The sequence below is a fragment of the Balaenoptera musculus genome, chromosome 17, assembly GCF_009873245.2.
Source record: "Balaenoptera musculus isolate JJ_BM4_2016_0621 chromosome 17, mBalMus1.pri.v3, whole genome shotgun sequence".
Lineage (NCBI taxonomy): Eukaryota > Metazoa > Chordata > Mammalia > Artiodactyla > Balaenopteridae > Balaenoptera > Balaenoptera musculus.
The window spans coordinates 77,660,313-77,685,351 of record NC_045801.1 but is presented as its reverse complement, the minus strand read 5'-3'; the positions used below and the strand labels follow the sequence as shown (position 1 = coordinate 77,685,351).

The window sequence follows — 25,039 nt, the reverse complement described above, 5'->3', positions numbered from 1 at the left end:
GTTAGGTTTACACTTAGGTATTTTTTCTTCTGGGCAATAATAAGTAGTATTGTATTTTAAATTTTGGTTTTACATGTTCCTTGCTAGTATATAAAATACAACTGATTTTGGCAGGTACTTCATTTTTGTCGTGTTTCAGCTCCCAAGTTAGTATTAGTTTCATGCAGTCGGTGCTTGTTTAGTTACCCAAATGTTTACCACTCTTTCCCCATTCTTTGCATCTCTCCTTTCCTCTGGCTCATTTTTTTTCTGAAAGAACACCTTTTAACAGTTCTGTCAGTATTCTTTTTCTCATAAACTTTCTATGTCAAAGTGGTTTTCTTTTGCCCTCACTGTGAAATGAGTTTGACCTCTGTAGAAGTTCCCAATTGTCCTTTTCTCTCCCACTTTGATGTTATTCCATTATCTTCTGACCTCTGGTGGTGTTTTTCTTAAGTATGCTGTGTGACAGTGAAAGCAGGCTCTCTCTGGTTGCTATTAAGATCTTTTTCTATGGTATGCAGTTTTGCTTTGCACCATGAAATGTCTCTTTAGGGACTTAGTTTATTTATCCTGTTAGTAACTCATTTTTCTTCCTGAACCTGAGATTTCTTACCTTTCCTGAAGTCTGGAAAAATGTCAGTCATTTTATCTTCATGTATTGCTTCTCTCCCATTCTCTTCTCTCCTGCAACTTCCATTAAACTTTATATTGGACCTCTTAATTTTACTTTTCTAGTCTCTTACCCTCCCCTTTTGCTTGCTGGGATTTCTTCTGAGTAAATTCCTCAGAGCTTTCTTTCATACACAATTTCACACACATACACGTCTGTTGTGTCTAATATGCAGTTGGTTTTTTTTTAATATTTATTTGACTGCGCCGGGTCTTAGTTGCAGCATGCGGGATCTTTAGTTGCAGCATGTGGGATCTAGTTCCCTGACCAGGGATCGAACCCAGGCCCCCGTGGTGGGAGTGTGGAGTCTTAACCCCTGGACCACCAGGGAAGTCCCTAATATGCAGTTTAATTCATCCATTTGAATATTTTTTGTAGGTCAGATATTACAACTCAAAAATCTGAAGAACAAGGAGTATGGGGTTTCAGTTTGGGAAGCTGATAAAGTTCTGGAGGTGGATGGTGGTGACGGTTGCACAACAATGTGGATGTAATTAATGCTACTGAACTGTATAACTTTAAAGTGGTTAAAACTGTAAATTTTGTTACATTTTACAACAGTAAAAAATCTGAAGAATAAAAAAAGCACATCCAAGGCCGGCCTTCTCCCCTCCTTTCCTTACCTGCCTCATCCGTTCCCCGATCCATAACCACTTTTATGAGATTCTTCTTTGCATCCTCCTCGCATTTGAGGTTTTCTTTTAATGCAAATTCTAGCCAAGTCAAATATATGGTCTTATTTCCTCCCCTTTGTTTTTTACATTATTTCTTCATCAATAATGTATTCTGAATCCTTCCCAGATTAATACAGAGCATCCTCATTCTTTTTTTATAGCAGTGTAACAATCCATTGTGTAGGTGGAGGGCAGTTTATTTAGCTGGTCCACTTTTATCCCACGTTGGGTTGTTTCAAATATTTTACCATCATAAATAATGCTTCTCCATTAAGATTTTTCACTTGAGTGGTTATTTTTCACTTCTAGACGTTTTCTTTTTCAAAGCTGCATTTTCTTTTTTTATATAAATTTATTTATTTTTGGCTGCGTTGGGTCTTCGTTGCTGCGCGCAGGCTTTCTCTAGTTGCAGCGAGCGGGGGCTGCTCTTCGTTGTGGTGCGTGGGCTTCTCATCGCGGTGGCTTCTCTTGTTGCGGAGCACGGGCTCTAGGCGCGCGGGGTTCAGTAGTTGGCACGTGGGCTCTAGAGCGCAGGCTCAGTAGTTGTGGCTTAGTTGCTCCGTGGCATGTGGGATCTTCCCTGACCAGGGCTCGAACCCGTGTCCCCAAAGCTGCATTTTCTGATACTGTGTCCTTCTTCGCACTTGCCTGTTCTTTTCTCTGGTTGGTTAACTCTCTCATACCATCTATCCCCTTAAAGTTCCTGAGAGCCCAATGATCCCTTTACCTTTTGTGTCACCTCCTGTTCCTGTGTAGGTAGTTTTCTCATAGGCTTCATCCTTTGGGGGTGTTGAGCTCACTTTTGGCAGGGCTAAATTAACCAGCCTGGGTTCAGAATGTCACTCTCCATAAAGAATCTGTTTGGGGACTTCCCTGGTGGCACAGTGGTTAAGAATCCGCCTGCCAGTGCAGGGGACACGGGTTCGAGCCCTGGTCCGGGAAGATCCCACGTGCTGTGGAGCAACTAAGCCCGTGAGCCACAACTACTGAGCCCATGCGCCACAACTACGGAGCCCACATGCCTAGAGCCCGTGCTCTGCAACAAGATAAGTCACCGAAATGAGAAGCCCGCCTAAATAAATAAACAAATAAAAAGAATCTGTTTGCCTCTTCCAGGTGCCCGAGGGGCAGAGCCAGTCTGAGGAAATTCTTTTTTTTTTTTTTTGCCTCGCCTTGCAGCATGCTGGATCTTAATTCCCCGACCAGGGATCAAACCCAAGCCCAGCAGTGAAAGTGCCGAGGCCTAACCACTGCACTGCCAGGGAAGTCCCCAAGGAAATTGTTGATATTAACTTAGAAGCTTATGTGTTTCCAGGCCACATTAATAGTATAAATTCAAAATCCAAATATCTATGAGGGCAAGCTTCTGGTTAAACAAATTCAAGTGAAGAGCTCCCTTCTCTCTCACTCAGAGCCCAAGCCAGAACAGACAAGCTTCCCCATCGCTTCCTGGCAGTCAGACTTTTTTCCAGTTCACCTTGTGACAAACAGCGCAGCCCTTAAAAGGGTGCTAGCTTCATAACGGGTGAGTTATTTCTGAGACCCCGAGTCAAGTGTGCTGTGTGGGTTTTAGGTCCCTTTTCAGTTCTCTCTGGGTACCGCAGGATGCAATTTCTTTAGGGCAAGCTGATTTTTACCCTAGTTTATTTAGCATTTCTAGGTGTTTTGAATGATATGAAATATAAGTTTGTGTTGTATTTATTTATTTATTCATTTATTTATGTTTAGAAGCATTTAAATTACCTCACAGGGGCACAGGGCAAGGCAGGGGACCACAAAGTAATTAAGGCACATCATTTTGAACCCTGGCTCTTACACATAATAGCTCTGTAACCACAGGCAAACAGTTCATCTCTCCAGGGATCAGTTTCCTCTTCTGTAAAATGAAGATAAGGTTGATGTGAAGATTATATGAGGAAAGGATATAAAATGCTTAGTACAGTGCCTACCTGGAATATATTAAGTACTTCACGAATAAACAAATTTTCACTTTTTAGTAAATTTTATGAATAAAATGGTATGTTGTTAGGAGGGTGTCACGTATCTACTTCTAAAAAGTAGCAATAAGAAGGACTGCAGTAGTAGGCAAACCTCCCAGTGACTCACATACATAGACACTGTCATTACCTGTCGACAGACGTAAACAATACCACGCTCTGACCACATCTGACTGTGAACCAAGAGTTTCAAAAGGATGATGAAATCAAAGATTATCACGTGAAATACAATGCTGCTGTGAAGAAGGATAAATCTAAAAAAGAGCTGAAGTTGAAGACAGCATTACAGTACAGAACTCTCTTACCACGAGGGCTACCCCAAAATGGAACAAGCAGCCTCGCAAAAATGTGAGCTGTCACTTTATTCAAAAGCAGAAGCTGAAGGACTGCTTAAGAGGCAGAACAGACGGGATTCCTTACTGGGGAAAGTCAGAAATCAGCAGTGAGATAAACGGAGAAGAAACTACTTGATAACTGATTTGTGACACTAATTTAAAAAATCCCATGACTACTACGTGGAAGGAGAAGACAGAGGGAAACACCAAACTTCTTAAATAGGTTAGGAACACTGAAAATCAAACTGAAGATTGATTCAGCTTGTTCATAACACTGAGGAATAGGAAGCCTGGGCCCCGCCTGGAGAAGAGCCAGGCGGGGGCCACACCACCATCAAACTTCCCTCTCAATGTGTGTTCCTGGGATTACACTGTCGCTTTCCTCCTTTTCCTTACAGACAGCCATTCCAAGGAAACCCAAATGTTAAAAGTAATATTCCAAAGAGCCAGTCACAGAAAAGTCAGAATTACATTTTATTTCACATTGATAGAAACCGTGAAAAAGATTTACATTTTCCCACGTTACAGCACATTTCAATGGAATATTTCTTGCCATAAATTAGATCTTGCTGATTTGTGTAAGTGAAACAACAGTTTATATTCTTCAAGATAAAAGCAAAATGACTTAGTAAATGATTGTTTAAAAACTGTAAATCCAGACATAAACGTATGGCTTCATTATTAACATCCTACACTGTCCATACGAAATCATTTCCATCATCAAGTAGCACCCATTTATAAAGATGCGTTCCTAACGGTGTTCTAGTCAGTTGGAATACAGCAGAAAAATTAACAACAGTTCAGAAATATCAGGCGTACATTTTTGCTACATATTAAAACTGGGTGGTAACTACACCACATGTATTGAGTTCTGACTAACTTTTATTACCCATAAACTTGTTTTCAAATAATGTTAACCAATAATCTGAAAAATCTATTTAAAATCAAATAATTGCTACTTTTATGTTTGCACAGAAACTAACTTAAAAAGATCCTCTCCGACTACAGTGAAAATTTCAAATAAGTCCACTGGCAGATAAAAGTAAAGCAAATTTTTCAAATGGATTGTTCATTTCCTACAGCAGTCGGTTTCAAACATGTGCAAAATAAGTAAACTAAAACTCTATGCTATGAGGAGAATCATCTTAGAACAAATCATCTTAGAAATTACAGTTTGTAAGATCAGTCTTAAATATTTCAGAACATAGTAGAATATGACCTAATTATTCTTTCAGTTAATTACAGAAATATACAACCACAGAATTATTCTCGTTACCTGGACTAAAGATTCGAGTAACTCTGCAGGACTAAACTGCAGACAAAGGTCCAGTTTAAGAAGTAGTGTAGAAACTTTGAAGGGATGTCTGGCTTCTTTCTACAAGTATAAATACATTTTCAGTGCCGTCATGTCTGTGATTAAGAATGTCAAATTACAGCACGTATTGACAGCAGATGTCTATGGCAAGTAGGCAATATTTGGTCTGTTATGAAGGATAAAAAAGAAGAAAGAACACATTTCTTTTCTAGGGAGGAAAAAAGAGTATTAAATAGAAATTATATTCAGGAAAGAAAAACCTGGTCCCCAAAATAAAAGGGCCATTAATTGAAGACAGCAATATTTCTCTTTATTGACACTTAGAAGCATTATCCCTATTATTAGGAATAATGTAATAACACCTCATTCTTATTATGTATTATAATCATTAAGTACATATGAACACATATATAAAAATACAGATACTGCATGGTGACTAAGTAATTTGGGAATAAGTCCAGAGTCTAAGTCACAGCATGCATAGACTTTTTATGTCTTAACTGCTCATTTATACCTGAACAAGTTTTCATTAAACATACTAATAATTTTCAAGTGATGTAATAAAAAATCTGGTTGCAGTATTTTATTATTTCGCTGAATTACATATGAGAGAAAGAAGCTAGCTGCTTCACCTATTTTAATACTAATATATTCTGGATCATGTTATACAAATACATACATAGAAACTTAAAAGATCATAAATTTCCCACGAGGAGATTTATTTAGTCTGTGTCATTGGTGTGTATTTGCAAAACACTTTAACACTGCAAACATCAGAGGTTTCAAGATCGGGTACGACGATGATGCTGGTGTGCACTTCTCCACAAGGCCTCTTAGTGACGTCAATCAATGGGAGGTAGGAGTTTATCAATGAACTGCTTGATATCCATCATTTCCTGTTTGGAATAAAGAGATTATTAATATGCAGTTACACAAATCAGAAATTAAATCCCCACTAAATACAACTAAAACCACATTTTTACTACAATTACATAAAAAGTGGTGAAAGAGAAATGAGGCGCCGATAGAGATTAGAAAACATTTCCTACGATGATTATTATTGTAATTCAATGATCACTCTCACGTATTATGAAGTCCTATGAAAATGGTCTGCATTTGCACTGCTTGAACAAAATAAAACACTGCGGGTGGCGGGGGGAGAGGAAGGGGGTCTAAAAGTGACAGTAACCACGCAGAGAAGACTTGGCACATACACACCTGCCATCAACCACATGTCCGTGCCCAGCTTCTAACACTCCCTCATTAGAATGAAATGCTAAATCAACAGCACCAAATGCTCTGTGCCTTTCAAAAGGATTCACACACAACCAGCCAGCTGAGGCTGAGGGGAGCAGGTCCCCAAGGCAGGCCTGGAGAGACGCAGAGGTGAATCCATCACAGAGGAAACTGCTCGACACCTCCCGCGTCTGGCCCAGCTTTCTCACTTCCCTCAAACACATTTCCTGCTGCCACCCCTAGTATTTCACAGCTGAGCCTCCTAGACCCACACATGAGCATGCAGAGGACCTTCACCCGCATCACCTCCTCACTCGGCAAAGAAGGCACGGCACGGCAGTGGCCTGTCTCACCCGCTGTGTGGTCCCCAGGGGCTCCTGCGACACCACCTCCTCCAGCCCCACCTCCTGTCCCTTCCTGCCCCGAACCATCCGTCCAGTGTTCTCCAGTGTGGCGAACAGAGTCTCATCCACACACACACAGCCGCCTGCGTTTGCTCCTGAAGCCTCAATGTGCTGACTCAGAGGCACCGAGTCCGGAGTCCTGGCATCTGTGTGTTTGTTAAGCTCCGGGGGCGCCGGGTGTGCTTTGAAAACCACTGCTCTGGACCCTCAGCCCCTCCCTCCTGGTACCCGGCGTGTCGCCCTTTCAGGATTCAACGCATCATCAGGGGCTCAACTATGTTCTCAGTAACACCTAGAATCCCAGGTTCCCCGTCTTTCTGGATAAGTCATATTACTGCCTGCCTTCTCTGTCCCGAAGCAAATGATTTCGCCAGCTGACAGTTGCAAAAAATGTTAACTTGGACTGTCTCAGTGCTTAGCAATTGATTTTTATTCTAGTCCTTTTCAAGCCTCCAAACCTATCCTGACAACCCTCATTCTTACGATCACCCGTCTCAGCTTTTCAGAGTACTTTTAAAAAACTTCTAATATAACACATTTCGCATTCTGCTTTCTATATAGTTACTTGGATATATATCCTTCTCCCTATTAAAAATTCTCATTTTAAGTAATCTACTTCAGATTTTAACAGAGAAATGTTTTTTATTTGTCCTTGAATTATTTACAGTGTTTACATGTAATAAGAAATGAGTGAATGTCTGTTGAATTAAGTTGCATAAACTTTGATCTAAGTCCTACTAACCTATGGTTCAATGTGAATTCATTAATTAACTTCTTTAAATCCCCAAGCAGTCAAATGTTATTTATCTTAAAAATACCACATGCAAACAGTTGCAGACGTGTCTCTATAATCACTGCTTCCAAACACTTACCTGTTGACATGAACTGTGCATCATGCCTCCATAGGTTTTGAAGGTTACATTGGTTGGATTTACCAATGTCTTTAGCCTTTCAGCAGTAAGAGAACCAAACATGAGGGGAACCAAAGGATCCAAATCTCCATGGCACTGAAGAATAGAAATGTCTCTATTCACGCCACTGATGGGACCCTGCAAAAAACCAGAACGGGACCAGGATTATTTATTCAGGTGTGTGGAGCATTACGCTAGGCACATACAACACGTGCTTACTCACATTATAGGTTACATTTGGCCACAGAAATAAAATTCCTCCCATCCTTATACCCCCCCCATCTCTTTATTTAAACTTTTATAGGACATATGATTACCCTGCCGTGTACTGTATGTCTTCCTAATGAATCAGTTCCTGAAACACATTGTATCCTAATCGTATGTTCGGGCGGCTGGACACGAGAAGTATGTTTCAGCTGAGTCATGTTCTTTGCAGCTCTTATTTATTTTTTTTTAAGAATGTGTATTTAATTAATTAATTAATTTTAATTTTTGTCCGCGTTGGGTCTTCGCTGCTGCACGCGGGCTTTCTCTAGTTGCAGTGAGCGCACAGGCTTAGCTGCTCCGCGGCATGATGGCTCTTCCCGGACCAGGGCTCGAACCCGTGTCCCCTGCATTGGCAGGCGGATTCTTAACCACTGCGCCACCAGGGAAGTCCCTCTTATTTGATTTGAATAAGAAAGTTAATAAACAGCACTTACTACGTGCAAGACACCAAAGGGTTACTATATAGTGATAAGAAAAAAACCCCCTAGGTTTAAGGATGAATTTGAAAATAAAATAACGTCCATCTCCCCCATGTGTACTATATCTTGCTTTATACTGTTGAGTATTTAGAAATTATATTCTACACTAAAATTCTGCTACCAAGCAATGAACATACTGAGCATTCAAAAACATCATTTCTATGTGTAAAAAATAGCCCGAATTTTGATATATATCTTAAAATGTACCAAAGACTTCAAATATAGAATTTATGACAATAAGGACTTCCTTCCTCCTTCCCTCTCCCTCCCTTTCTTCCTTTCTTTTTTTAAGGACTCATTTCTTATTCTGTTCCATGCAACCCACGGTAAAGACAGTGTAGTATACAGATAAAGCCTAGCAATAGTACATCACAAAAGTCTAAGGCAATTCTTTTTAAAAAAGGATGACTGATGTAGACTACGGGCTTTGAGTGACACTGACGTGTCACCGTAGGTTCACTGGTTATACCAAATGTGTCCTGTGCTGTGGGATGCTGATGGGGGGCTGTGCGTGTACGGGGACGCGGGTATATGGACACCTTCTGTACTTGCCGCTCAATTTGTTGTGAACCTGAAACTGCTTTAAAAAATTAAGTTTATTAATAATCATAACGTGACGGCGTCCTCAACATCATCTGCCATCCCTCAGCTCAGTGCTGCCGCGCTGCAGGCGTGGGCCAGGCACCTGTGGAAAGGAAGTCCGCAGGGGCAGCCAGCAGCTGAGAGCGGTGACGCCGGCCAGCTTCTGCTGTGTGGTCAGTGCCGTGTACAGAGATAAAGCTCCTCCCTGGAAAGACAACAGGGAAAGTCAGTGGGACACAACTTCTGCCGGCAGCAAGGGGAGTGATTCTTGTTATCAACACCGTTCACTAAAAAATCAAAGTGGGTGGCTGACGCCCAATACAATAGGCAAACGGGTAGAAATACATGCACACCCCGCCGTGTCCGCAAGGACCTGACTCTCCACACTGAAGACTGTCGTGAGACCACAGCAACTGCCCAACCAGCCAACGGCAGAGCCCGCTGCTGCCCTGACAATGCTGTAGGGACGCTCCGAACTTATAGTTACTATTTTCTTTGTTTTGGCTGCACCGTGCATCATGTGGGATCTTAGTTCCCCAACCAGGGATCCAACCCACACCCCCTGCAGTGGGAGCGCGGAGTCTTAAGCAGTGGACCACAAGGGAAATCCCCTAGAGTAACTATCTCCTCCTCGGCAAAGTTGTAGGTAGAAAATCGAATCTGGTCTTAAACTGGTATTACTTTCCAAAACAAGAACTCACGAGAAGGACCCCGCGGCGGACACCTCTGGAGCACAGGCCGCCGGCTCACAACACCCGTATCCTGGGGCCTGCGTGCCCGCTGACCCGTGCCCACGGCTCACGGGGGCCACCAGAGGACCTGAGATTCTTTCTCATCCGAGAGATTTTAAAACTGAAATTCAGAGACCGTCAGTCTCTCTCTGTGTGGCTGGAACTGTAACATGTAAACTCAAGAACGGGAAAAGCCACAGGCAGCAGACGGCCGGCTGCAGAGAGACAGGCGAGTGAAGCCGACGGGCAGAGAAACAGGTGAGAGACAGCCCCGATGGCTTCCCGAGTCCTGGTGCCTCCTGGGGCCTTGCTTCATTCCCATCCGTGGCCTCCGTGATGTGACCCCAGACTCGTAACTTACTCTTTTTTGCCTAAGGTGTTAGGAGTTGGTTTCTGCAAACTACAATCAACGAATCTCATAGACAGACTCCTGTCTGAATGAAGCATTCATTTTTGTACCCATATTTATGTCACAGTGTGTAGTACAACGTACATTACCTGCGAGTTTCGACACATACCAAATCAATAACACGTCTTTTTACTATATTATATCAACGACCTGTGTTTCTACTGAATTCTAACTTCTAAATGACTCCATAATTCTGACACTGCCCTAATTCAGGCAGTCTGGACGCTAAATTGTTGACCCAGAGGATTTACAGACTGGCAGCTAGGGCAGTTCGGGGTGAGTGACATGGCAAACAGGTGATGAGCTGAAATTAAGATGTAAACTCAGTATGATGTAACTGTAGAAAAAGTATAGAAGGCAAGAGAAAAAGTACAGAAAGAGAAGAAAGATGCCGAAAAGAAACATCATATACTTTTATCTAAAACTTATCTTACACGACAAGAAGAGGGAAGAGGACAGAGTGGTGTTACCGAGACTGACTTCGCTCCCCTCCCAAGGACGACCACCATGTACTCAGGAACGGGAACCACTCAGGGGTCCCTGAACACGGGGTGAGGCTGAAGCACCCCCGACCCGGGGACCAGGACAGATGCAGTGGAGGTCAGGGAGCGGCCGGCGCAGCCCCTGCACTGGGGTCGCTTCGTGGGAGTCCCTACCCCGATCTCACCCCACCGCGATTACAGGGAAGTCCGCAGGGCTCGACCGCTGGGAATCTGTGACAAACAGAGGGAAGGAATTCTCTGTTCTTCGACCTTATTATTCCACTGCTCGTCTTCTCCTGGGAAGGGGACTTAACACCTGCGTTTAGGCAGAGTTTTGTTCAGAGAGGTACAGAGTGTTAACTCAGACCTAACTGCATGTGTACTAGTTATTTTAGAAAAATACATTCCAGGTTCCAATCAGTTTCCTTAATAAATTGACTTTCAAGGCATAATCTGTAGGGTGAAGGCTATCACTGAAGAGAGAAAACTAAAAAAGGAAAAGAGCATGACATACTCTCTAATTAATCAATCATTATTTCTGGTCCATTCAAACTTAATCAGCATTAACAGTAAGTAATATATCAGATTCTGTAACATCTTCTAAAAACAGGACTCCTCCATAGAAAAATGACTGAAACTACAGACTTCTAGATAAACATACTGATGACGCTGACATATCACCCAAACTTTTATCTTACCTGAGAAAATCCTCCCAAAATAATTCTGTTAGAAGGAATGCCATTCTTCACCTCTTGGTCTATCAAAGCTTTTACTAAAAATAACATAAAAGTTAAATCACCAATACTTTCAAAGTTAAGCCCATTGATATAATTTAAATAGGAAAAAAATTAATAACAGAAAAGCACAAAGTATATTAAAGGTCGAAACAAGTGAAAAACTTGGAGCACTCTATTAAAATACAAAACTAGAATGGATTTTCAAAAACTCAGATTTTGCAGCTGTTACTTAAACTGTTCAACGATTTGTTGCATAATCTGTAAACAAGTTTTTTCTCTCATCAGCAGATGGACATGGATAGTCCTTTATCCACGGTCCATTCTGCTCATACACATTTTACAGTTCTCGCTCTTCAATGAACCATAGGCATTTGTACCTAAAAGCTGTTATTTTTAAATCGTAGGTAGTTAAGTAGTTTACATGGTTTGTGCCTGACGTTGTTTAAACAGTTCACTATATTATTAAAAAAAAAAAAAAGAAAAGATACAGTGTACTTTTCCCTATAGCCAGTAAACAATGCGGGAGAAAAATCAAATGAATTCTTTTGTTTCTGCAAAATACTCTGACACGCATCATTAACTGTATTACTTGATTAACTCCTAGAATTTCCTTTTTCTTTATAATACTATGTTTTGGGGATAACTGCACCTTTTACAAATTTATCTCCTCTCATTTTTGACATATGTGTAAGTTCCATCTTCTTAAGATGAAACTTTCCAACTTTATATTTCCTTTTTACCAAAAACCTAAAACCTGCTTTAATTAGAACACTGCAAAAACCCCAAAGCCCAAATTAAATGTTTTTTTCGTTCTGTATAAATTTAGTTCTTAGTTAGAATCGCCTGAAAAGCAGGGGGTACCCTGGTGAGCGCGGGGAAAACGGGCTAGAGGAGAGGAGAGGGGTAAAGAGGCGAAAGCCTTGCTGAGAAGCCTGAGGCTTTACGGGGGGGAACCGCAGGGCCCGGGCGGGAAAGGAGATACAGTGGGCAGCAGGCAGCCCTGCGCCGGGGAGGGGCAGGGAGCTGGGGCCACTTTCCCTCCGTTTCACACGGCTTCACTCCTCTGGTTACACCAAGCGCCGAGATAAAGTTAAACCACGCACGGTGACCGCAGTCAGCTGTGGAGTGACGGGTCCTGATTCCAGGCCCTGGACGCACCCCGAGCCCTTTCTTCTTTGTTCATGGGCACATCTTCCCGGCCCCAAATGGAGACACCCCTCATTCCTAACTCTGGGTCTCAACCCGATTCTCTCCAATCACACATCACGTCAGACACAAAGAATGCCACGGGCCAACCCTACCCCGGACGGGACTTTCACCCCGCAACCCACTGGGCCTGGCCGTCCGCGCCACAAGGCCCACCCTCCCTATGTTCCCAGGGTCTGACAACTCACCCCCAGACCCGACACGAGCTCTACCACCTATTATATTTTGACAAAATCCTAGCTCTAGGAGTCTAGCTTTGATCTACTTTTTGATGATCCTAAAAGTCAGTGTCCTTGGTTTGACATTCCTTAATATCCAATATGTTCTGAATGCATCTTCCCTGTTTTAAAGTTAAGAGTTCTTCTAAAAAATAAAAAGATTTTTAAAAAGGAACCTACCTACCGTTTTTGGTTTTTAAACGATTTTTGAAAATTTCCAACAAACGTAAAAATAGGAAGACCGTGCAGGGTTCCCTGGGTACCTATCACCTCGCGTCTGTAACGAACGCCTCACAGCCAGGCCTGTCGCATCGAGGCCACCGCGTCACCACCCAGGTCATGAGGGAGGCCGGCCTGGCCACGGCGCTGTCTGCTTGTCAGTGTGTCAGTACCTACGTGTCAGACACACGTGCTCCTGTGCATGGGCTAAAACCAGACTTCTCCCGATAAGTCAGCGTTCTTTATGCTTTCACCCCACAAGTAAGCGGGGTTACCATGTTCGTAAGCGAGGACGTGACTGGAGACCCTGTAAAGCAGAGCTAACACTGTTACAGGAGTGCCCAGTGAGATGACTTACAGGAATCGCCTGGCAGGTCCAGCAGTGTTCGAGCAGGGGCCCCTCACTAAAACTAGCCATTGCCATAATTTTCATTGTATGTCATGACATCACGTGTAGCCTTGTCTTTGTCCTTATTTCAAATCTCTTTAATGACAATAACTGACCACAGCCATCGAACACGCTGCGACTTTCTCCACTTGCCTACGCCGATCAAAGCAGAACGACGCAGCCGACGGCACTCAAGTCTGATAAATGCCGCTCCTCCCCACCCACCTCACCTTCACGGACCATAATTAACGAGTCAAACAAGACGGTGAGCCACCAGGAAGGAAGGACAGCGCCACCTGACTTCAGACAGCTATGTAGGATTTCATCAACAACACTACCACGACTGAATCTACTACAAAACTTTTCTTACTTACCGCTTTCTGCTGCCTGTTTAATTCCAGTTTCGTCTTCCTGTGAATCTGGTGAAAGCCCAATAATGTCAAACCTGGAAAATAAGGCAAAATTCTAGAAGAATCGTTCAATTCCAAGAATATCTACTCTTGGTAAGAAGATGGTAATTTTAGAGAAAAAAGGCTAACCAAAGATATTCTCTAGAACATTAAACTCAAATTAAACTGTCTCTGGGGACTTCCCTGGTGGTCGAGTGGGTAAGAGTCCGCGCTCCCAATGCAGGGGGCCTGGGTTCGATCCCTGGCCGGGGAACTAGATCCCACGTGCTGCAACTAAGAAGTCTGCATGCCGCAACTAAAAGATTCCACATGCCACAACTAAGACCCGGCTAAGACAGCCAAAATAAATAAATAAATATTTTAAAAAAAACCAAAAAAAAACCTGTCTCTGGAAGCCAAACGGTCAACTTAAATGCGTGAATGTGACATCCTGTAAGTTCCCTTCACACCAACTAGATACAGATTCTATTAAAAAGTCACAGTACCACATAATTTTAAGGTAGAAACACCTGAAGAATGACCTAGTCCGACCTGACACCCACACAGGAGTCTCAAACCACATCCCTAAGGTCTTTGGAATAAACCCCAGCCCCTCGCCTCCCTCCTAGTGCATCGTAAGTCAGCCGTCTGGAAGGAGCTACTTCACCACGGCACCTGCGCACGCGCGGCCCACACCTACTGCACACAGGCCGCCTCCATCCACATTCTGCAAAACCTGTCACCACGCACTGCAGCGACCTCAGACCAGAGGCTGGGCGGCCCTCCTTTGGCCCCGACTACCTCGCTACCCGCTGGGTGCTTCCGCTATGGTCTCGAGCAACGTGAGGTAGAAATTTTGCTTCTGGATAGGAATTTTGCCAGAGAGGGAAGGTGGAAGAATCAAAGGTCAAGGTAGGCAGGAACCTGTAAAAGTTGCCAAGGAATGTCCAGTAGATAAAAACGAAGGTGCAGGGTGGGTTAGAGGTGAGTGGGAACAAGCAGAGGACAAGGTGGCGGCAGGCTGGAGGCCCCACGAGGCCTCAACAGGCAGCGCAGAGACGGGGGAGCAAACTCACAGGAGGAACAACTACGCTTGACAATCAGGTCTGAAGTAAGTGCCTTCAGAGATGGAACAGTTCCAGACGACAAAGCCCAGGGGATGCTGTGGGTGCCTGAAGCTGAGAGAGGAAAACGTCAGCGGGAAGAGGAGAGTCCAGGAAGTGACAAGCCGGTCAAGGCTGTGAATGGGTCATTGACATTGGATCCCCTAGTCACCTGAAAGGTAAGACGGTGGCAGGAGCTAGAGGGGAAAGGAGAATAGGAATCAGCTGTCAAAGTCATCAGTTTTGAACAGACCTGATGGCAGAGTCTCAGAGCAGCAGGAAGAAAGCATGGTCTGGAAGTGGCTCAGAGAACAAAGAACCGACTGTAAAGCACACAGGGAATGCCTGACATCATGAATGTCTTGAGAGGGCTCAACAGGAAGTGCTTTCCTTAAAAACTGGCCAGCTCTCCAGGAAGGCAAGAAGGTGGGAGGTGGAGAGGCCGCGGCTTCACCAGAGTGGATGCCACGCGGGCGCGTCCACACGTTTGGTTACTGAAATCAACAAAGGCTTATCAAGCAGTAAGAGATGTTCTCTACAGTATTTCTCTCCACCCATTCTCTCCTGTTTCTCTACCTGTTGGTGCAGCTCCTTAAGTTTACCCCAAATCTAACATATAAAACCTGAAATAGTCGAATAAAGGTTACATATGTAACTTTGCAACTTAAAAATAATTAATTAAAAATTGCTAGATGCAAAAGCACTTCTGATAAAAAAAAAAAAAGTATAAGTAAAAAGTTCTTATTGAATAAGTGAAGTCTTACTTACCAAGAAGGCATGGCCATGTTCATATTTAATGTTACAGGCATAACCGGTCTACATGGGGAAGAAAAAGAAAAGGAAGAATAAGCATAATATACCGAAGTACAAAACCTGATAAATTCCATCAACTGAAGATGATTCCTCGAGGCTCTCACAAAACTGAACGCTACAATTTGAACAGACGAGCTGCCTCACCACACGCACACCTGCACAGTCCTGTTCTCCACGCCCTCCAGATGGTTCTCAAGACAGAGCCGCAGCTGGAGTGGACTAAGCTCGGCGAATAAACCACATCTCCCTTCTTCAACATCTTTACTTGATACTTTCAAACCAGACACGAGAAGGAAAACAGTAACCAAGACAGATGGAAATTTCTGAGACTCTGACTAAGGGGCTAAGGATACAAGCAACTTACTGCACAGAAACGGTGGCATCAATTCCCATAGGCTCAAAGTACATTTTTGCTTATTTTCTAGTTCTTAGCTATGTACCTGCTTGTTTAAGAGACCTCTAAATAAATAAGGGAAATATAAGTCTTGCCTAAGTGTCCATTTTACCCAACTCAATTCTGTGATGAAAAACTTGCTGGACAACCTGAATGCAGCTAGGTACAAAAGGAAAGAAAAACAAATACACTCTTAACTACATCTCACCACCATCCTCCTGACTCATGAAACAAGTCTACCTTAGAGGTCACAAAGTCTTAGTAAAATTTCCATGAGAACATAAACTTTCCTAGGTTGGGAAATAGCCTTAAACTAAATTCAATCTTGGAGCCAATAACAGTGTACAGAAATTGCAACACCATCAAGAATTCTGTCTTGCACACGTAGAGAACAGACTTGAGGACATGGGGGGGGGGGGGGGGGAAAATTGGGACAAAGTGAGAGAGTAGCATGGACATATATACACTACCAAATGTTAAATAGATAGCTAGTGGGAAGCAGCCGCATAGCACAGGGAGATCAGCTCGGTGCTTTGTGTCCACCTAGAGGGGTGGGATAGGGAGGGTGGGAGGGAGACGCAAGAGGGAGGGGATATGGGGATATATGTATACATATAGCTGATTCACTTTGTTATAAAGCAGAAACTAAACTAACACACCATTGTAAAGCAATATAATCCAATAAAGACAAAAAAAAAAAAAAATTCTGTCTCTGGCATGAGTCAGATTAATAAGGACACAGCAACCCTTTTAGGATAAAAAGAGGAGGGAATGTTTTCTTACGTAATCTCATATTTTTCCTCTTTCACATTTATCGACTCTGCTGCTACGACCACTTCCGAGGATGAATTACTAACCTATCAGCATGTATCTCACCCCACCTGTTTCTCTATGGTTACTGCTTCTCAGCACACTTTGACCTAAGACTTGTTCATCTTAGTGATTTTCTGAGTTTGCTCAAAACGTACTAGTTTCTTTCTGACACCCACAAATGTTTTCAGAATTCAAAACCAAACTTAACAGTCTCCAAAGTCTGTGTTCTTTCCATGCTGCATCACATTGTCTCTAACTGATCAAATTTAGGCGTGTTTTCAAGGTAGTAGAGATTTCTCCCCAACCTGACAGGTAAATCCCCTTCAGAGACAGCTCGTGGATGTCCTGAGAACTTAACAGGCACTTGTATGTCTACAAAAATTTTTTCTGGCTGTGAGTTCAACTGATCTCCAAGAGAGCATTATTTTAAATTTCGCAACAAAAAAGATAAGAAAAATATTCAATGTAACCAGGACACATTTTAGTTTTACAGAACTTACTATGCTAATCTTTATTTTGAAGCCGAACATTCAAAAGATAAAAATTAATTATATTCAAATGCTTTGCTGGAAAAGTAAAGCTATCACGATTGTTCCTCTCCAGACTCTGAATCCCAAGCCCGAAAACTGAAAATACTTACGCGTGCGGGCAGATGTATTTGATGTGGGAGCTTCTGATACCTGCAAAGGCTTCTGCCCACCCATGCCTGGTGGAGAAACCACATGGATAACGCCATTAGATACTGCTTTAATTCCAGTAAGTTACTAACAGAAGAGTAAACCTGTGAGGGTAAATTTCAACCCCTTAAAAGACCAACCTAGAAACAACCCAAAGCTGATGATTTCAGCTTTACCTGCGGATAAAAACGATCTCTCATGATTCCTGAAGAGCAGTGTTTTCTCTTTCATATACTTCACTGGGCTTTATAATTTATAAAATACATTTTTTTAATCTCTTTATGACCTCCCAACAATGTGCCTAACAAAGTAGGCAAGACAGATGATATAATTCATTTTATATGAAGAAAAAATCCTCAGAGGAGTAAAGTAAAGCAGCTGTCTGATATTTCTCCATGCTTACTGCACCATTAAAAATAACAACCTTATGGGACTTCCCTGGTGGCGCAGTGGTTGAGAATCTGCCTGCCAATGCAGGGGACACGGGTTCGAGCCCTGGTCCGGGAAGATCCCACATGCCGCAGAGCAACTAAGCCCATGCGTCACAACTACTGAGCCTGTGCTCTAGAGCCCATGAGCCACAACTACTGAGCCCACGTGCCGCAACTACTGAAGCCCGGCACGCCTACAGCCCGTGCTCCACAACAAGAGAAGCCACCGCAATGAGAAGCCCATGCACCGCAACGAAGAGTAGCCCCCGCTCGCCCCAACTAGAGAAAGCCCGCGCACAGCAATGAAGACCCAACACAGCCAAAAAAAAAAGAAAAAGAAGTTGAAAAAATAACTTTAATTAACGTTCTCTCCTTATGCGTATATGTACATATATATGTTAAAAACAGAATATGAGACGTCATCAAAATCCTTCTGGCCAGAAATAAATAGTTAATCTTTCTACGTATTTCCTTCCAATCTTTTTCATGCATATCACTTGAGAAATAGATACAGATTTTACAAGAGTGGGATCATACTATACATACATACAGCTCCCTGCGTCTTTACACTTGACATTACACCTGATACTTTCCACATATTACCTCTATTAGAGGGTAAAATAAAGGTAACTTAAGACGTTTTTGGATTAAATAGTTTTGAAATAAATGTTAAATGCTTTTCTATTAACTACTTCTCTATTTTAATCCACCTTCCCCCAAAGTGTTAAGGAAATACAGAAAAGTTAATAACATTATGAACATTAACACTTATGTAACACTGACACTGAGCCAGGCACTATTCTAGAAGTTATATATGGGTGCATGCATGTGGGTTCGTGTGTGTGTGTGTGTGTATGTGAGACTTTAGTGTGAAAAGTACAAAACATGTTGAAAGAAATGAAAAAATATCTATATAATGGACATCCCGCATTCTGGAAGACTTAATATTCTTAAGATGGAAGTGCTCTCCAAATGGATCCACAGTCAATGCAATCTCTAAAGAATCACAGCTGGCTTTGCAGAAACTGACAAGCTAACTCTAAAAGCAACAGTAATAAAGATTGTGACACTGAAAAGACATACAAATCAATGAAATAGATTTGAGAATACAGAAATAAACCCTCACATTTATGGTCAGTTTATTTCTGAACAGGGTGCCAAAACAAATCAATGGGGAAGGAACAGTCTTTTCAACAAAAGTAACTGGAATAAGTGGAAACCCACATGCAACAGGGTGAAGTTAGACTCCTACCTCATACCATGTACAAAACTTAACTCAAAATATAGCAAGGACCTAAACGTAGGAGATCAAACTATAAAACTCCTAGAAGAAAACATGCGAAAATCTTTGTGACCTTGGACTTGGCAATGGTGTTTTAGACGTGAAGCCAAAAGCACAAGCAACAAAGGAAATTACTTTAGTAAATAATAAACGAGTAGGAATCTTGGGTTCTAGCCCCAACTCTGTCTCTATCTAGAAGTGTGGCCTCAAACAGTTCATTCAGTCCAGTGGTTCTCAAAAATGTGGTACCGTCTGGGAACTTGTTAAAAAGTCTGAGATTACACTAGTTCCTCGATTCCAGCCCAACACCACGGGGTTCTTCCTAGTCGTCCCCCTGCCCGTATTCGTAATTCCGCGGAAAGCTGGCTTGGGCTCTGGCAGTTCTGGGCCAGCGGTGCAGGTTGGGACCTGCCTCCCCCCAGGTGCCCCACCCATAGTCATGCTTCATGCACGGAAACACTCCCTCCCCTCACAGCTGACTGTGACACCGGAAAGCACAGCTCTGACGAAGGGGAGCAGGGAAGGAGAAAGCCGGGCCCTCTTCATGGAAACCCCTCCTTCCCCTCCATATATTCCAGGCGTCGCTGGTCTGTATTGCCCATCTGTGTGAGATTTTTCTAGGCCGAGATTGTAAAAGTTTATAAAACAAAGTTTCAAAGGCAGAAGTGGTTAAGTGGGTCAGATCTTACTGAGAGGTCAAACAAGGAGAGGATTGAAAATAATACTGTAGACTGCCAACGAATAAATACTGAATGAAGGAATTTTTTAAAACATCATTATTTGGCAACCATCACAATAATAGATCCAGACAGCAATCGTTAATGGGTGCTAAATCCACAGGTGAAAAATTGGTGAGAAACAGATATTTTCATAAAATCAAAGTATCTCCCCACAGAACACTTTTTAAGTGCAATCATATTTATTACTTTTACTGTGGAGAAACCTGGCAGACACTACCTTAACCAGATAATGAAACATAGTATCATCAGCAAAGGCACAAAAATCAACACAGTGTGGTCCCAGGACCACCAGAGCAACCTCTGCAGTGTCCCTGCCAAAAGGGAGACGTCAATAAACCCGAACTGAGGGACATCCTACCTAGGAACTGGCCCATAGGGGAAAAGTGTCAAGGTCACCGAAGACAAGAAAATGGACTGCTCAGGACTGAAGGAGCCTCAGGAGACGTGACAGCTCAGTCTAACTTGAGATCCTGGACCCGTTAAGGACACCACTGGGTCAACCCAGGGAAACGCAAGTGGGGCTGATGGATGTGATGGTAGCTTCAAATCAATGTTAACGGCCTGACTGATGGTTACACCATGGCTAAGTGGCCATGTCCTTGTACTTACAAAATACACACTGAAGTGGCTCTATGGAGTCATGAGGCAACATGTCTGCAACTTACTCTCAAGTGTGTAAGAAATGTTAACAACTGCGTAATCTGAGTGACAGGTAGAAGGACCTCTAAATACTATTTCTGCAACTTTCATGTAAACTTGAAGTTATTTTAAAAGAAGTAGTTAAAAATTTTACATAACAACAACGAGGGAATGTAACCCACAAAGTAAATCTACGAGTCCAAACTACACAAGTGGGGAGGGGCAAGCTAATAGACATCAAAGGAGTGGCAGAATTAGAAAGTCACATCACAGTACAACCTACTCCAGCAAGAATCATCCACAGATGATAAAAATACCAGGTGAAAGTCTGATGTACGATTCGCATCTCCCCACGACTCACTCTACCTACACAGGGAGAACAGGTGCCGTAGAGAGACCCAGAGGAACAAAGAGACCACCTTTATCGCGTGCTCCAGGTCGGCATCAGTAATGGGACGGACGGCCCCACCTGCCTCCTGCCGTGATGCAATTAACAGGCCGTACCATGTACATGGTGTTCGCACCAAAAATGCACAAGCTGAACGTCATCGTGAGGAAATGTCAAACAAACCTAAATGGAGGGACCAGCCTGATCCCTGCAGAAACGTCCATGTCGCGAACGCCAAAGAAGAGCCGAGGGAATGTTCCAGATTAAAAGAGGCTGAAGAGCTGCAGCAGCTCAGGGCAGCGCGGCTGGGATGGAAGCGCCGGCGGACAGGACTACTGCAAACGACGCGACTGGGGCAGCTGCCAAGGTCTGTTAGGCGACAGACTAGACCGGATAACAATGTTAAATGGCACTGAATCTCCTGAATTTGGTAATTTTCTGTGGTTACATAAGAGACTCTGCTTGTTCTTAGGAGATACATGTTGAAGTCTGGAAATAAAGAATCACGGCATCGGCAATTTACTCTCCCAAGTTTTGGCAAACACAGTAACATATTTGATAGAGATCAGTGAGTCTGAGTAGAAGGTTTTGAGGGATCTGTTTTATTCTTGCAACTCGTCTATAAATTTGAAAGCATTTCAAAATAAAACAGTTTTAAAATGCTATCAAAAATAAATACGTATCTCTGGGTTGTTCAACTGTTTTTCACCCTCTTCTCAAGCATATTTGCATTTGAATTTTTTTTACAAGACAAATGTAACATTTTCATAATCATAAGACAAGCTGTTTTTATTTTGGAAGGAAAACTGATCTTATGCAATATAGTTTGAACTAACATTTTATTATACATGTTATCCATAGAAACAATTTTGTGGTCCGATGTGTTTCCTGCAGAACTTTTCAGAGCTTTAAACATGCTAGTGTATGTATACCCAGTAAATCTTCTAGAGGAGAATATGCCATATCATATTTCCTAGACACTAAGATATAATCTAAGTGGCACCACTGAAAAAACGCCTTTTATAAAAAATAAAAAAAAAAATCACCACCACAATAACCACACGTGTCGTAAGATGAATACCCATCTCAGTAACATAAAAATGTGGGGGAAATGACATATTAGAATTGAGAAAATATAGAATTATACAGGGTCCCCCAATCTTATTTGGCCATCAGAGACTTTTCATGAGAACACAGACTGCAAGACCCAAGTTACCAGACAGCACACCTTGGCTGGTCCTGCAAAAAAGAACCTTAACCAAGAAAGGCAAAGCTGCCCATTTTCATAGCTGAGTTGCTTAATCCCCATCACCCTCTACGTTAACCTGACAAAAGAACTTTAGTTCTCCAAAAAGTATCTCAAACATTGAATTGCCACTTGTCACATCGGCTGGTTCTGAATTTCGTCATGTGCTCATGGAAGCAATCTAGCGTCAGCTTTCTTTGGTGCCATCCCCCGAAGTAAATACTGTCAGAACTGGAGACCTCTAATTCTTTATATAAACTTAATTCTTAGTCAAGATGTCATGGCTGCTCTTGGTGTTTCTAATCTCACATTGTTCATTTTTTTCATCACTTTCACTCTTAACTTTGGTCTAAAGAATCTGGCTAAACTGGGGACCACAGAGAATCTTTCTACAACTGAAGCTTTTAACCCCTGGACTGATTCTTCAGACCTTGAAGCTCTTTATTGGGAAAGTTACAGGTGAGCAAGATCCTCCCTGGGTCTCAGCATCAAGAAAGGTTTGGTGATAAAACAGAGCTCTTCTAAAACCTCTGTTTAGTAAAATAAATAAATAAATAGTAAAGTAAGTCTGTCCTTTTCATAGGACTACCTGATGGCCAGAAACAGTCCTATAACCTTTCCCATAACTCCATGCAAGGCATGTGTCATGTACCTCTACTTGGGAGGCATAAAAGGATATTAGGAATCACTTTTAAGAATTAATCTGGCCCAGTGCCTCCTTGCAAAGATTTAATAGTTTCTTGGCTATCTTATCAAAATTTATTTATCTTCACTTTTCCTCCAATTCTTCAATTTTGTAACAATGTTATAACAACAATTTGATCGAAGTTTCAAACAGATAACCACTGATTTAAATTTTAAAAAGCTCTCAATATAGAACGAGACTGAGTGAAAGATAAGCCACGTGGCTACAGTTAGCACAACAGAATGTGTTTGATAAGCCTCCAAACAAATCTTTGAGCTGCATCCCCTGCCCTTCAACTGATTTTTTTCTTTTCAGGGAACATCGGAGCTCTCATTCAGAATGTTCACATTGCTATTATCTCACTTATCAAAATCAACTAGTTCTCCTCAACCTGCCCTGAAATTTTACCTCCTCTGGAAAGCTCTCACTTGCATCTCTACAAACATGCCTCCCATCGCTGGTATCCACTACCCACGGCAACTCAAGGAGGAGTTTGCAGTTTTAATATGTTCCAGACGCAGGAGGTGAAGAATGACAGAATAAGAGGATGAGGGGAAAATTCTGGGGGTTTTCAAAAAAAGAAAGGATTCTATCTCATGACTGGACTGTACGAAATATGACTATCAATCTATTTTTATACAATCCTAGAATTCTTTGCTCGTGTAGAGGTGCATGACCCGTTTCATTAGGGTACTAACAACGGTACCTACCCTGTGTCTCCCAATCCATGAAGGAAAATCACCTAGAACGGAAGAGGAACAATGAGTAAGCAATGCCTAAATAAACCCAGCGGAATGTTACACACTCCAGAGCCCCAGTTAAGGTGGAGGCCGGAATCACAGAACACTACCTTCAGCAAGTTAATCAATCTCTACAGACTTCGCGTAAGGGGCAAAAGCACTTAACGTCTCTCCGTGCAGCTCCTAAGATAATTAACGTGGGGTTTTAGCACTGAAAGAGGTCCCAGATAGAAAGGCTTCTGGGCAAATGATCACATTCCAAGAAAAATCGTTTTGTCTCTTTCAGGTCAAACCATGAAAGTTCTCACGCGTGCAGTAGAATTTCTCCATCCCAAAAGGGAGCTTCCGGCGGCTAAAAGTAAGTTTGAGATCCTCACGCACAAGTTTCCTAAGGAACAGCACCTCTGATCGAAAAGGACACTAAATCTTCAAACTTCTTTAACTGAGGACAGGCGTGCAAGGTGACACAATCAAGGCATCTCCCTCATGCACAGACAAGGCAGCAACGTGCTCCAGAGACACCTGGAGTTGGGGCGCCGTCAGCTCAAGCGGGTGCCTCCGGGGTCCCGGGGCGGATCCGCGCGCAGGGCCCGGGGGATGCGGGGCCGGGGGCGCTGGGCCTCGGGGCCGCCCGCCCTCCCGCCGCGACCCCGCGCCCCCCGCACACAGCCCGGCCGGGCGGCGCCCACCACCCCGCCCGAACCCCCCCGGACCGCACGCCCCGTCCCAGCCCCGGCCCGCCGCCCACCGGCCCGCGACGCGACCCCTCGCGAGGCCCCCAGCGCCGCACTCACCACGGCGGTGGCCTTCCGGACGGCGGGCACGATGGCGGGCAGCGGGGCCGACATGTTATTGCCGCACATACACCGGCTCCACCGACCGCGCGTCGGAAGCGGAAGGCGGAGCGGGCGCCGGGCCGCGGCCCAAGGCGGTGCGAGCGCCGAGTTCTGCCCGCCCACGGGCGCGCGCTCAGGCGCGTGCGCGCCCACGCCGCGCCGCACCGTCCCCCGCCCCGCCCCGCCCCGCCGGTCGCCCCGCGCGTCACAGTGCCCGGCCGCCCGACGCCGCGTTGGCCGCTGCAGAGGGCGGCCCGAGCTGACCTCCGGCCCGCGGGCCGCGCGTGCTCCGTGCGGGCGGCCGGCCTGGGGGGCGGGGCCGCGCGGTCACTCCCGACCCCACTCACTTGCAAAGGTCGGGAAGGACTGGACCTGGGGGGCAGCTTCTGCGGTATTTCTATTGGGGTCTGCACAGGTGTGTAGTTTGGGGGCCCGCGCCTCGCCTACTTTAAACTGCAACTGGAGAGGGAAGCACCCAGTTGTCACCGAGTTTCCACAATTTGCTGATTGGTGGCTCTGGAGGTCCTACTGATTTAGGCCCCAGAACACATGACCCCATTCTACAGCGGTGGCCCGATGCCCATCACATACCTGGTAGGATATGGGAGGGGCGGAGATAGA

At 43.7% G+C, this 25,039-nt stretch overlaps 1 protein-coding gene across 2 annotated transcripts; it reads right to left on the bottom strand.

Annotated features, from left to right (window-relative positions):
* Positions 1-4,108: 4,108 nt before the first annotated feature.
* Positions 4,109-24,622, bottom strand: LYPLA1 (lysophospholipase 1). Of its 2 annotated transcripts, XM_036830036.1 has the most exons (9): positions 24,377-24,622; positions 23,553-23,584; positions 17,395-17,460; positions 15,503-15,550; positions 13,617-13,687; positions 11,173-11,246; positions 8,956-9,057; positions 7,486-7,662; positions 4,109-5,869 (listed from the first exon to the last, which is right to left on the bottom strand). In XM_036830036.1, exons 1-9 carry the CDS (start codon positions 24,443-24,445, stop codon positions 5,816-5,818), a joined length of 693 nt encoding a protein of 230 aa, XP_036685931.1. In that variant the 5' UTR covers positions 24,446-24,622; the 3' UTR covers positions 4,109-5,815. The 2 variants fall into 2 exon arrangements, with proteins under 2 accessions (XP_036685931.1, XP_036685932.1); XM_036830037.1 differs by lacking the exons at positions 23,553-23,584; positions 24,377-24,622 and adding an exon at positions 21,095-21,291 and having other exon boundaries at positions 4,111-5,869.
* Positions 24,623-25,039: the final 417 nt, after the last annotated feature.